The sequence below is a fragment of the Gopherus flavomarginatus genome, chromosome 3 (genome assembly GCF_025201925.1).
Source record: "Gopherus flavomarginatus isolate rGopFla2 chromosome 3, rGopFla2.mat.asm, whole genome shotgun sequence".
NCBI lineage: Eukaryota > Metazoa > Chordata > Testudines > Testudinidae > Gopherus > Gopherus flavomarginatus.
The window spans coordinates 81820434-81835456 of record NC_066619.1 but is presented as its reverse complement, the minus strand read 5'-3'; the positions used below and the strand labels follow the sequence as shown (position 1 = coordinate 81835456).

Below are 15023 nucleotides of genomic sequence, written 5' to 3'. Positions count from 1 at the left end.
GATCCTCTAAGATTTAAACTATCTGGATGCTTTGGTGGTGGAGCAATGATCGCTGTAAGAACATGTCCTATGTACAAAAAGGTACCTAAAAATCCCCTGAAAGTTTTACAGTGAACGTTTCACCATGTTTTTATTGGTTCCCTCACAGTTCAATATTCATTTTCCTTTTCAAGTACAGCATGAGATTGTACCCTCTAGATCAGTGGCACTCAACCTTTCCAGATTACTGTACCCCTTTCAGGAGTCTGATTTGCCTTGGATACCTCCAAATTTCATCTCACTTAAAAACTACTTGCTTACAAAATCTGACATAAAAATACAAAAGTGTCACAGCACACTGTTACTGAAAAATTGCTTACTTTCTCATTTTTACCATATAATTATAAAATAAATGGATTGGAAGATAAATACTTTACTTACATTTCAGTGTATAGTACATAGAGCAGTATAAATAAGTTGTCTGTATGAAATTTTAGTTTGTATGACTTCACTAGAGCTTTTTATGTAGCCTGTTGTAAAACTAGGCAAATATCTAGATGAATTGATGTATCCCCTGCAAGACCGCTGTATACCCCAGGGTATACATACATACCCAGGTATGTATACATACCCCTAGTTGAGAACCATTGCTCTAGATCCACATTAATGCATGGAAGATATTTTTTTTTCCACGTTAAACCCACCCCACCCCCTCCTGGTGCAGCCATGACTAAGGAACTAGAGGTACTCCTGGGTCAGAGCCAGTGTAGAGGAAATAGGATGATCCCTGGAGCTCTGCTAGGTTTGAGGCTGTGTCCCATGACTTTCTTTTGTGGGAGTGAAAATCCCAAGTCCTGAAGGGACTGTATGGGGGACCTCTGCAAATTGATGCTCTTTGAGAGTTCTTTCTTCATAGCTTCTTCTGCATATGTTATGAGAAATGATGTGGGCCCAAAAGTTTGACTTTTTTTTTGGTTTGTTTTATGAGGTAAAACTTTCTTAATGTCACTTTGCAACCAAGAACTTAAATGCAGACTGAGCCAAAAACACCAACGTTTTCCAGGCTTTGGGTGGTGCAAAAGCCACAGAGTTTCATATGCTTTCAGCTGGAAAACATGTCAGCCCAAGTTTGTTGGAAACTTGGCCCAAGCTTTCTCAGAATTCATCCCAGGTTTAACGTGAGCCAGGTTTCAAGTTTATTACAAAACCTGAAAGATGGCAACTTTAATTTGGCTTCAGGTTGTATTTAAGAGAGTTACTCAGAGCTCTAATAAACAGAGGTCACCATGAAAAAAAATCAGTGTGGAACTAGAATTACAAAACAACAAAAAACAAAACCCCTACCACCAACATGCCTATCAAAAAACTGTTCAGGTTGTAAAGTGAAGCACTCAAAACTTAGGAAATGCCTGATACTTGAAATTGCCCCCTTGTATTTATGCATTATGATGTAGTCTTTACTTACTATGTGATCAGGTATTTCTACTCCCTTCTGCTGCTCACCTCTCAACATTACAGTCAGACTGTCTCCTCCTCCTCACTGTGTGGGCACTAATATGGCGAGCATTGAAAACACCACTGTCTGTTTAGCCCCTAGCACATGCTCTCAGTTCTGATACCCAGCGTCACGTCACTCCACAGGTTTTGCTCTGGTCAAAACTTGCTCCATTGACTTGGCGGTATCTCCATTCAGATGAGATGTGACCACTGCTTTTAGTGGGACTATTTGTGTAACCAAAGATTAACTCTATGAAAGGATGTACAATGATTGAGTCCATTCTTCTGAAGACTACAGTACAGTTTCTTTGAACTACTTGAGGCTCGCAAAGCATCAGGAACGTAGCTGGATCTAGCTAGCTGAGAATTTTCACAGCATGGGGAGCTCTTAGCAGGCTCAGAGTCATCATACTTGACCCCTATTCTGCCTGCCTACGTTCAGCCCTAGAGCCGGGGGAATGTTTGGGGTAGGGCTGAACAGTGCTGCATCTCCGCCGTGCTCAGCTGTTTTATGGTCCCAAAGTGACTACAGCCATCTGATGTGAGTTAGAGCAGCATCCAGACTGCTTTAACCTACTTCAGGATTTAGGGTGGGACAGAACTGGAACATACAAGGAAAGCCGGCACAGTGTGATCAGTCAGCTTTAAACAGAAGACCTGCAAGTGCTCGCAAACCATGAGTGCTCCATCGACCACAGTTTCTGAACCACTGCAGTACATTATTAAATCTGAGCTGCATTCTAACTGAATGTAATGCCCTTCGTTTTTTTTAATCTCTTCTTTGAAAAGCATTATATGCAAATATTTTGTTAATCACTTGCTGCTTCCGTCTTTGAACAGATATCGATGAGTGCAGCATCGTTCCAGGAATCTGCGAAGGTGGCGAATGTTCTAACACTGTGGGAAGTTATTTCTGCATTTGTCCACGTGGCTATGTCACATCTACAGATGGATCCCGCTGTATTGGTAGGTACATCCTTCTGTGGACTCTTAGGGCATTCTCAAGCCGGACTCCGGCCGCTATTGTAGCTTACAAGCCGGAGGTGGGGCTATTGGCTGAAGCTCTCCTCTAATGGGAATTTTTGCCAGGCGATCCACACTATACACAGGCACACTGGCCTTTCTGCCACAAATCCTAAATCTGTTCACAATGTCCCACAGTGCAATCCTGTTTAGAGTGCCTCTGCAGAGCACCATCTGCAGAGTTGGAGACTCTGCATGGGCTCTCTTATGGCCCAGGACCCTCAACCAATACAGGAGAAATATGATTTGGGTTTTTTCTAGTTATATTTCTAGTTCTGTGCCTCTGCAGCTGGGAGCAGGATTAGACTCTTAATCAGGAAATAATAAGCCACAGTTATGTGAACAGACATGAGAAATTAGAATCACACTCGTTGCATAACTCTGTTTCTGTTGAAGTCAGAGACAAAACTCACCTTGATTTCAAAGGAGCAGGATTGAGTCCTTGCTTAATATTTCAAGGTCTGCCTTGCATAGGCATACTTTACCTTCTGAATGCCAACGTTAGAAGTGCATTCATGTAAACTTAGAAGACATCCACAGGAAATGAAATGAATTGCTATTTCATTTGGCTTGAGTGGCCTTTTTCCATTTGTAAGAATAAAACAAAGATCAAATGTCAGTAGGTTAGAGCTCTTTGGATCTGACTTTTAAAAAATCTGTTTCTGTCCTTTTTAAAATGTGTTTGTGTTTAGATGTGGTAATATGTGTCATGGATCTTTTCACTATGTTTGTTTTACAGCTGCATGTATGCCAAGCGTATGGTTTTAAATGTAATGTTGACTTGGATGAAAATGTCATTTACCCTATGCAATAAACCATTAGCTGTTAACCTATCATCTTGTGTCACTTATAATGTAATTTCTTGAGGTGGTTGTGACACTAAGAAGTAGCGTAGATGTTTCATTCTCAGGCTCAGATCCAGCAAACACATAAGCGTGTGCCTAACTTTGTGTTGAGTTGTCCAATGATGGTAAAGGTTCTCACGCACCCAAGTTTGCGGGATTGGGGTGTAATTTGCTTGCAGAATCTAGGTGCAAAGTAAGTGAAGGGCAGAATGGCAGCCTGTTCTGTTAGTTTAGATGGACCCAATGGGCCTAAAGAGTCAAAGCATGACGCTGTCACTGTCCAGTATCAAACAACGTTGAACAAGATTTGGGCTTTGATATACAGAGACATCAGCCTGCTTAGTACTTAAACAGAGCCTCAGTGTGCTGTGCTGGCAAATACACCATTAAAAATCCTTTTGACCTTCTATTAAAAATACAGAAAAAATTGGAAAAACAGTTCAAGCATTTGAAATATCATGTATTAAGTATGGCTTTCATTTTAAAACATCCCTTGTTCCATTTCATGTTAGCTGGAGAGAGTTTTTAGAAGTGCTCCTGTAAGCCTCTGGACTCACCGCCACAGTGCCTCCTGCTGGTGACTCAAGGGATTAGCTCATTCCAGCTCCAGAGCGCCCTCTGCAGGCCGGTGATCTGCTTTACCTGTGGCCCCATGTCCCTCCCAGGACCCTGGTGCCCTTGTCTTGGGTGCTGCCCCCCTGGCAGTACCCCTCACAGGCTCAGGGTCTCCCCATCCCAGGGGAACCCCCACCCACTATCCCCACTTTGCCTCAGTGTTCGACTGCTGCCAGTCCCCATAGGGCGGACTGCAATGTAAGCCTCTGATCGTCAGCAAAGAGGGTTTGGACCTGCTGCCTCTGCCTACCCATGGGCTGTCCCCTGCCACCCAGTACCTAATGGGCCTTACCAGGCCTGCAGCCTGGGGCTTTCCTAGGCCAGAGCTCCCCGGCTCCCTAGGCCTTTCCTCAGCCCTGCTCCACTCTAGGTTCCCTTCTTGGCACCTTGCAGCCAGGCCCTTCTCCCTTTACAGGCAGAGGGAGTCTGCATGGGCCTCTGGCTCTCACAGTCTTTTATAGGGGCCAGCTGGGCCTGATTGGGGCATGGCCCCAGCTGAGCCTACTTTCCTCCAATCAGCCCAGGCTTCTTGCCTCACCACAGCCCTCTCCTGGGCTGTTTCAAGCCCCGCAGGGCAGGAGCGGGTAATCACTCCGCTACAGCTCCCCACCAATCCCGGAACCCAATAAGTACAGCTCCCCACCAACCCTTTCTTTGACAGTCTCTTAGATAGTAATAACTGTCCTGTTTGGGGGGAAAAGCAAACAGGTTAGTTGAACTGGGCTGGAGTTGTTGTTGCTGTTATCGATAAAGCCCAACCTCATTTCCTAGAAGACAGAACAAGACAAACACTCGCAAGGGGGAGAGAAAAGAACAGCAACGATTGAAACTATGCAGCTTGTTTCTGATGTTGACTTTCACGTGTAATCTTGCTTCTGGAGAAGCCCAGGCGTAGCATACTGTCTTATTAGCCACTCTGAGTCCTGGCAAATTTGTACAAGCATTGGGCATTGTTCTTATCTGCCTCTCGTGTTGCAGGTTTATAGTAGCAGTCTTGCAAAACAGTCTTGGCCAGTTAAGCTAGATTTTTATGTGACAGAAGGAAAAAGTAGAAGGATAGAAAAGACAAGAAATAAGGTGATGAGGGAAAAGCATACACAGGATGTGTGTGTGAGGAAAAAGTTTTACATCCCAGCTGGGATTCAGTTGAAGCCAGTGGAAGTGGCAGTGTCATCTGGGTCCCTCTCTTGACCTCTCTGGTCAGGATATCTTTCAAGATTAAGACAAAAAAGATCTGACGGTGTTGCACTAGATGCTGGGATCTCAGAAGACAGTGGGGGTGGCAGCCATGATGGTGGAGTTTGCTTCTTCCCCTTGTTTCAGTCAGTACTTTATTCACAGTCATCCCAAAGTCTCTCTTTCTTCAGGATCTCAAAAGTAGGTGATGGGTAGATTAGCCCATCCCCTCATTATTTTGTCCACCAGTTTTGGTTAATTGATTTCTGGTACCACATGTCTCTTGTTTGTCAGACCTGATCTTAACCCAGCCCTTGAGTTATATCAGGAGGCCTTTTTGTTTGGACTAATTCAATCTCCCTTTTGCACCCTTTCTGATCAACGTTAATTGTTATATTCTGATATTTTATGAACTTCCACTCACTTTTTACAATTTCACTATTAGGGTAAATTTACAGTTATTACAACAAACCTTATAACTGTGAATTAACTTTTTTCGGTCAATTTAAAATAAACATTTGAAACCATTGGAATAATTTTTCTAGATTTTATTTTTAATCAAAATACTAGGTTATTTTTATGCAAATACCTATTTTGCCATTCCTGTTAGTCTTCTTAACCTTCCAAATTACTTTAGTAATGCAACAAATCAGTAGTGGAGACTGTGGCAGTAAAATAGTTCACACTGCTTTTGAAGAAACTGGGGTGTCACAAGCATTGGCATGTCACATGCTGAATAAATGCTCTTGTTTCATATTGTTTCCACCCACCTCAATAAAAATATAGACAGAAGTCCACATTTTACCTTCAGAAGCACATATATGATTCCCACTGAAGCCAATAAGAGCTGCATATGCATATTGTGTGTGTGTGTTTATAAAAATTTCCTTCTGACTTGAGTTCTAATGCAAAAAAATAGGACATCCATCTGCAACAACTGCACTTTCTCTATGAAGACAACTTACTAACACAGCTTATCAAGTAAACAGAGGATACCTTATCTTATTCTTTTTTATTCTGGAAAAATTATTTGGCTCTTAAATTGTTAATTAGAGTTCATATTATGTCAAAGAAAGCATTCTGCCAAAATTAGATTGTTTAAGAGAAGCCTGAATGGTGCTTGAACAGCCAGGTGCAGTGTACTAAGTAAAACTTCACTACATGAGAAAGCTGCTGACATTACATTTGTTGCATGAAATATTAATTCTTTGGCTTAGATAGGAATAAAACACATAGGAAAGTGTATTTCTAGGAGTCCGGTCTTTGTACGGCTACGTCATCTGTTAGTTTGAGCAGACCCAGGAGTCCTCAAATCCATTACTGATAGAGTGACTTTAGATAATCCACTTATCCTCTGGTGCCTCAGTTGCTTCACCTGTAAAATATGGATAATGAGCCAGTTTGTCTCCAAAATATTTTTTCCCTGATTGTGCCCTAGGAACAGGCAGTAGAGAGGTATGTTATGGAGAACAAGCACATGCCCACACACACAGCTGTAGGGCATGGGTCCTGCCATACCCGCTGGCTTGAAGTGTTTTCCATCATATACAGAGTTGGCAGTTGTGTTTAGTGCCTCCCAGCATTCCCACTATAAAAATTGTTTCAGCACCCCTGCAATAGGCTTGGTCCATGAAACTTCCAGTCTCCTGAGATCTATCAGAGACTATGGTCATCACTGCCAAGGCCCTGTGCTGTTTCTTGTCCCACTTCTAGCCCCTTCTAGCTATGCTTTCATACTAAGCAACATAACGCTCCTAGTCTTTAAGATTAGACAGTTAATACAGTTTTAAAGTGCTTAATGATTATAAGTGTGGAACTGAAGAGACTTTTTAACTTGCTCCACCAAGTAGTTGGAATGAGGTAGTCTTAAAATTATGAAGGGTTTTTAGAAGAAATGTGAATTGCCATTTTTAATGTCATATTTGCTTTGGCTTGTACCTTTATATTTTATAGTGCTGTATTGGTTTTTGTTTGTTTTAACATTCTAAAACCTAATTTGAGGCTAAATCTGTAGTCTTTACATTTTAAAAAAAAACTGAATAAAGCCCCTAAAGTTCAACTGAACACTCAAAGAATATCTTGATAATAGTTCTTGGTGTTTAGAAAGGCCCTGTGAATTTAACATGACACTGTCAAGGCTGTTAGGCCTTAAAATTAACATTCTGGACGTTACCTCACGGTAATGCTTACATGAAGCTCAAATTTGATTTCAGTGTTTGTAATCCTCCATCACTTCTACACCTTTTTTGCTCCTGTTTATGTTGAACTTTGGAAAACAGTCTGATAAAAATTCACAGCCTGTTTCTGCTGCCATTACTCACACTGAACAATACTTTTTCTTTGCAAATAGTCCTATTGCTTTTGGTGAGACTACTAAGAGAATAAAGTACTATTCAGTAAAAGTGGTAGATTCTGGTCCTACATATTATATCATATATTACATCATGAAAGAAACATCAAGAGCCACATTTTAAAAAATCTTAAGGCAATTACTCTTTTTGTTCGGACAACTACAGTTTTTCTCATACACAATTACCAGCCCCTGTGTCAAGCCAGTTCTAGAAAATTTATGCACATTTGTAGTTAGTCAGTGGAACTTTTGTTGTGAGTAGAGCAAGGAAGGTTTGACACATCATTTGCACGTGTAATTTAGATGCGTAGTTTTGAAAACTCGTCTTAAATGTTCTGAATTATATTCTTCAGGCCAAAGTAGCTGTATGGGCAAAAAATAGTACAAATTGGTCAGTTCAGTTTAGCACCTAAAAAAATTGATCAGGAAAAATTTAGCAGAGTCTAATGTTATTAATCCAAAGTGATTTGATTTCAGATATGTTATTTAACAAACCTAAAAATCAAAAGATTTATTGCACTGTTGAAACATATAGTATATACCATTTATTGATAGTATAATTGCAATGTAAGATATTGTATGCAATTTTTGGTAATTTTGTCACTAATTTTGATGACAAACATTTATCTTTGGTCCAGTCCTGCTTCCCTTTAGCCAATTTGAGTACTACCGTACTCTGTTATTAGTTCCAGTTCAATGGCTCTACTTGCCGAGTAAGGGTGTAGGGTGTGCACAGGCTTTATGTTGGGCTAGATTGTGCATCTACAATACCCCCTTTTTTAAGGGACAGCATGTAAATGTGTTGCCCTGGGAGCAGCACAGGGAGGAAATTATGCCTTGGAAGCTCCAAAAAGTAGCAAATTACTACTTCCTGGCCAGCATACTGGGGGAGGAACAGCAACCATACAATATTTGCCTACTTCTGAGTGCCCAGAGCAAAGATCTGAGGAGGCTGCACAGGTTTGTTTGGGTATGTATAGAGGAGAATCAGGGTTTCTTACTCTTCCCTATATTCCAGGATACCTGCACCATGTTCTGGCTAATAGAGATTAAATATGTGATCATTTCCTTGAGGAGTCTGTGAAGGGACTTGGGTTTCCCATGGCTAAAGTGGAAGTAGAGGAGGATGAGTTTGGTAGCAGCATTTTGGATTAATGCAAGATTAGTGTCACTGAAACGTTATGGCATTGCAATAAACCAGTTGTTAATAAACTTTGTCTGACTGTATTTAAATTTGTTTTTATACAACTTTTCAATTGCTTTTCTTGCTATTACTCCTAGTGTTTGCAATCACTGGGGCAAATTTCTAAAGGACGGTTCATATTAGTTTGTTTTTTAAATTAATGTCCAGATCAAAGGGCAGGCACGTGTTTCTCCAGCTTGGTGAATGGTCGTTGTGCACAAGAACTTCCGAATAGGTTTACCAAAATGCAGTGCTGTTGTGAATCTGGTCGATGCTGGGCCATTGGATCTGTTCCTGAGGTGTGTCCTGTGAGAGGCTCTGGTGAGTGGTTTTTGGTGCCAATTCCAGTTATGACAGAGGTTGCTGGAAACATTTTAACCTACCTTAAAATCAAAGCTTAAAAAAAATTTAGGAATCATGTTGTTATTCATTCTTATGTTTTCAATATGGATGTTTCCGTCTGTGAACCATTTTTTCTGATCCATTATTACTTAGGACCAGTTTCTGTAACCTCATTTTGTTGACATTGAAAGTAGTTCTTGTGAACTGAGGAAGATTTTTGTGGTCAAGCTCAAAGAGAAAATGAGTCTGAGGATCCATAGTTCATTACAATGTAAAGGAACAGCTGCTCTCTTTTTCTATAGATTTCATGTTTCTTTGAACTGGCAATGTACATGACATGAATAATCTCTCAGCCTGACACTCACATAGCAACTTTCCACATCAGTGGCGTAAATGTGTTTTCATTTTACCTACGCTATCTGCAGGACAGGGATTAACATACTTTTTTATACATTCCCTGCCAAATGCTACACCAAACAGCTAGGAGTAAATTATAACATGTCCTAGTATTATTGTACATGGTATTCATTAAGTAACACCTGTTGTGAATGCCTCATAAACATAGGCATAGAAGAGAGAAGACAGTAAATTCCAGAATGAGCCGTTGGTACTTTATTTTTTCTTATTATACAGAGTTCTGTATTTCAGCACCTTCTTTACACAGTGAATTAGGCAAGACTCTTTTACTGCATGTGTCTCTGTGTGTTCTTTTTTTGTAGATGAATACCACAGACTTTGCATAGATGGAGTTCCTGTAGGAGGTGGTTCCAGACCTGGTGGACCAGGAGGCAATGGATTCCTTCCTGGTGGAAATGGGAATAGCTATGGCCCAGGAGGAACTGGATTTATTCCCATTCCAGGTGGCAATGGCTTATCCCCTGGTGTAGGAGGAGCAGGTGTTGGGACTGGTGGCCAGAGTCCCACTGGAAATGGTGCAATCATTACTGGACTGAGTATGTTTCCTTGGTTTTTTTTTAATTGTTTCCCTCTGTTTTCGATTAATGAGTTCATAACTTTATTGCTTCTTGCTTGTGTTTCTTAGGCTTATTCTGAAAATGAGAACATCTCTCTGAATACACATCCTTACTAATGCAATTGCATATAAGACATTTTGTATTCTTTCATGACAGTGAACTTTCTAGAGAGTTTAAGTCCCTTTTTCCCCAACAAAGATCACAATACATACATGTTCAATATTTCTTTATTTGGGTTACAGAGATTAGCTTTGTTATCAGTCCTTCATGCACTGTAACTACCTCTATTTTTTACAATCCTTCTGCTTACCAATTATTTTCATCTTTTACTCAATGAACTTCTCATTAAGTTGTATGCCTGCAGTGGCTTTAACCTCAAGCGTCTATACTATAGCTGTTCATTATCTATGTAACCCACACACCTTCTGGGTATGGTATTCTGTCCCATCTAGTGGCACCGAGACCACTTAGAGAGATTAATGAGTCTGTTCTGCAGCCTTTGCTGAGAGACATATGGCTTTTAGCTCGTGCAGTAGAGGCTCATGCCTTTAGCTTCAGAGGCCCTAGGTTTGAGCCCGCCTGCCGGCCACTGGGATTTGCCGGTATTACATCTGCATATTTGGTAAAAATATAAATTGAAGTAATATACATGTTATAAATTATACAGGAGTGTGATATATTTATCATTCACATTTCTGGATCATCTAGCCACTATTCCCTCTACCTGGGGCTTCTAACACTCCAAACCCATGGGTTGCATCAGCTACCCAGGATTTAAAAAAAAACTTGCCAGAAAATTGTCCCCTAAATTCCACCTTCCTGAATCCCCAACTACAGGAGATGGGACACTAGATGGGGAGGGCTGTGATTTACCACAGAAAATTCTTTCCCAGGTATCTATCTGCCTGATGGGTCTTGCCCACATGTAGCTGATCACTATATTTGTGGTTGGGATGGAATTTTTCCCCAGGTCAGATTGGCTGAGACCCTGGGGGGGGGGGGGTTGCCTTCCTCTGCAGCATGAGGCACAGTCACTTGCCGGTTTAAACTGGTGTAAATGATGAATTCTCTGTAACTTGAAGTCTAAACCCCATGATATGAAGCCTTCAGTAACTCAGCCAGAGGTAGGAGTCTATTTCAGGTGTGGGTGAGGTTCTGTGGCCTGCAATGTGCAGGAGGTCAGACTAGATGATCACAATGGTCCTTTCTGACCTTAAAGTGAGTCTGACTTGAAACCGTTTATTTTTTTTTAAATAAATAAAAACTTTATTTTGTTCAGTCATAAGATCTATAATCCTGCTGCCCTTCAGGGGTAGAAGAGGAAGTTTCATTCCATGAGAAAGAGGAGATTTCCAGCCTCCGAGTGGGGACCTAACATTTGCTTCTGGATCCTGGAGGGTCTGAGATGTCAGTTTTTAAAGCCCTCCCCTTCTATATTTTTATATATAGAAAACCCATTAAGTTATTTTTGGAGGCATTTTACATTTATTAGTTTTCATTTTTCTCTCCTGCTCAGACTTGCAGAATTTAGGGTGATTAAAGCTTTACAGAGAGAGAGATACAAGAAATAATTCCAAGGATGTTTTTAAAATTACCTTAAACATTCCTAATACAGTTTTTCTGGAACATGTAGAGCATATACAAAATATGTAATGGCCTGGTGTAATGTAAAAGCACTCATTCAGGATGACCTGCACATCTTCCTCATTGCAACTTGTGAATAAAGCAGTCATCACAAATTCATGATGTTAAAACCTTTATACCATGCTATCATGTGTTGCCGGTACATAGAAAATCTGTATGGTAGTAACATCCATATGATACACTGTAGACCTGTTTTATCAAGCAGCTTTGGATATCTTACTTGCATACTGTCCACCAATCCATTGCAGTCGGTATTTCTAGCATTCCAAACCACCGAGCCACCAGTACTTTTGAAACGTACTGCTAGAGGAAATCTTTCCTTCTTTTTCTTCCAAACGTGGAATTGTCCCATCCCTCAAAAAATTACTGCTTTGGCCGAAGGCCCAGGATGAACAATAATCCGTTACTATTACCTTCTGCAAGTGTTGCAGGATCAGGGACATAGTACAAAATTGTGCATGGAATATTAGAATAAATACACCATAAATAAAAAAGTCATAGTAATGAATTACTTGGATCCAAATCCAATGATTCCTCTCTCATCAGACATTCAATGTAAACAGTATATCATAACCAAGGCCATTTGTTTAATTTTTTTCTGATTTTAATTTATGTCTTTGCTATCTTACTGTCCTATCAATAGTTCTTGGAAATACTCCTTTTTAAACTTTAAAAAATACCTAAACTCATTGATTTGTTTAAAAAATAGTGTAAAATAATTACAGATTATGTTATGCATGCCTATTTCACATTCTGATTCAACTGTCTCATCTTCTGTAATCTGTTTCAGCAATCCTCAATCAGACAATAGATATATGTAAACACCACCCCAATCTCTGCTTAAATGGACGCTGCATACCAACAATTTCCAGTTACCGATGTGAGTGCAACATGGGATATAAGCAAGATGCAAATGGAGATTGTATAGGTAAGTGTAAATTTTTACATTCCAATAATTAGTTTTTAAATCCTTATATATTTCATTTTTAACCCATTTCTCTAAAAATATTTTAATTTTGAGTGCATTTTATTGTTTTCTCCACAGAATGTCGTTGTTATTATTGGTCCTTGTGAAAAAATAGTGTAGCAATTACAATTCGTTATACTAGGACAATGTTTGAGTCTTAAAGGAACAAGCTTTTCAACCAAAATTGCTACGTATCTCAGTAAAGAATAGATCTTTTTGTTTATTATATGTGATTGTTGGATCACTGTACATCTATCCTCACACTTTGTGGGCCAGATTTTGCTCTCATTTACTCTGAATTTACAGTGTGCTAACTCCATTGTTGTCGAGTTAGTGTGGATAACTGAGTAGCTGAGAGCAGAATTTGGTCTATGTATGTGTTTTACCCACTCTTTAATGTGAATGGCAAAGGGTTTTTGTAAAATCCCAATTGATTAACAGAATTTATGTACAGACTTAAATACCAAATGCATTTACATTATAAATCAAAATACTTGAAATTACCTGTGAAGAACTGAATTCAGTATTATGTGTTTTCCCTTCAACTGCTGATGGCTTGACACACTTTTAAAAGGCAGAAAGAATGCATCTCCTACTCTATTTTAGTGGTTTGTGATGTCATCAATTCTTGTAAGGCAACACAAAACATGGCCCATAACAGAACTGCTAAGAAGAATTCTGTTTTCAGATATATTGTTTGAAAATATTTTTATGTTTTAATAATTATTTCTGTGCCACTGTGTAAGAGAGAAAACTAGAGACAGCTATGTGTGAAAAGATTCATGTCCCATTACGGGGGGACACTTCAGTTCATATAATGGCAAAAAATCTTACTGCTCACATCTGCTTTCAGTAATTCCCAGAACATAGGACAAGAAAGGGATTCTCTACAAAGGGGACATCTTTTGCCTCCTCTCCTGCTTTGTGTATTCAGGATCCCTCTCAACCTGGCTGACTTCTATTTGCTTACTGTGCAAAATTATTTCAGTTACAGGCTAAAATAAGTCAAAAGTGGAGTGTGCAACAGCTCCTTGTGCCCTGGCTGGCAATTTTATAGAGCAATTTTGCTGACATAATTGGGTTTTAAGGGAAAGTGTCCAGGGAGGATGCACAGAACTTCCCACCTTGCACCCCTGGCTGAGAAGATTGGGAGGGTTCATACTGCTGCTAAGCTTTCCTGCCCCGGGCACCAATGTGGGTTTGCATAGTTGAGATTTGGATATTAGGAATTGATCTCTACTAGCTAAAAATAGGCATATATTTTTGTGCTCATGTAGTGGAGATTCCTGAAGGTTTCTCATTTAGCATCTGATCCTGTACCATTGAAATCAGTAGGAGTTTTAACATTGTCTTCAGTGAAAGCATGTTCAGACCCCTAGGGAGTAATGATGAAGTTTGCTGAGCACATCCTGAAAGCTGCTGTGTGCCCTGAATTAATAGATTGTTAAGGCCAGAAGGAACCACTGTGATCAACTGTTCTTTGACAACCTGTAGTACTTGAATTTCACCAAGTGGTTCCTGCATCAAGTCCTTAACTTCTGAATTCCTACTTGGTCCGATTTGAGGGGAGCATATGTAGAGGAGATTTTGGTCTGAGCATATGTTCTGTTAATTATTTGGGATGTACAGTATATATTTTTACATTTTTATGACTATTTTGCCATTCACTGTTAAATGAAGAAAACGGAGTTTTGTACTGGCAAAAATCTGAAATCTACTCCAGGGATAGGAGTTACATAGCATTAAAGGTCTATCCAGATGGCAATTCACGTGATGACTAACTGTGTGGAGTTTGTGATAATGGTTACGTTACTGCACCATGATCTTGATAAAAGCTTCATAGTTCGTGGGGAAAATGATCCCGAATGAAGAAACACACCAAAATAGCAAGAGAAAATATTTTTCACACAACTTTGTACAAGCCAAGACTAAGTGCAGTGTCCAAGCAAAGTTTCACTCATCTTTGAAATTCCTTTCTTGCTGTAATGGTAAAAAGAGTTTTACTAAGACTGTCAACACTTTGTACTGTATATCGGCAACTAGTGCGTTAGGAATAAATAATTATAACAACAGTTAGCAATAAAAAAGGCCTTGTCTAAGAAAGCCTGCTCATACACAAGCAGAGACCTTCCTATTTACAGTACCCATCTTTCCATCATATCTTAGAGATGTTGCGACTTTTTTTTTTCCAAATGTGCTGAGATTTCACTCTGGCATATCAGGTATGAATACTGGAATAGTCACTACAAGGCCCTTTATTTTTGTCTGGGCTTTGAAGGGGGTGAAGGAATTGTGGTATAGGTTGATATAAAGGGGTGTTAGCATTTGATTATGAACTGCTATTTGCTTGTAGGGGTGAGCTGATTGAAGCACATATTGAGTTTTGTATAATAATTAGTAGGTGCTAAAAGCCTGTGGGTGGGCACTT

At 39.9% G+C, this 15023-nt stretch overlaps 1 protein-coding gene across 4 annotated transcripts in view; it reads left to right on the top strand.

Annotated features, from left to right (window-relative positions):
* FBN2 (fibrillin 2) overlaps positions 1 to 15023 on the top strand; it is a 265113-nt gene that overhangs the window by 94867 nt on the left and 155223 nt on the right. For all 4 annotated transcript variants that reach the window (XM_050945536.1, XM_050945537.1, XM_050945535.1 and 1 more), the window contains 4 exons: positions 2317 to 2442; positions 8837 to 8989; positions 9730 to 9963; positions 12419 to 12556. In XM_050945536.1, the coding sequence (XP_050801493.1) occupies positions 2317 to 2442; positions 8837 to 8989; positions 9730 to 9963; positions 12419 to 12556 (651 nt within the window). The remainder of the gene's footprint in view (positions 1 to 2316; positions 2443 to 8836; positions 8990 to 9729; positions 9964 to 12418; positions 12557 to 15023) is intronic.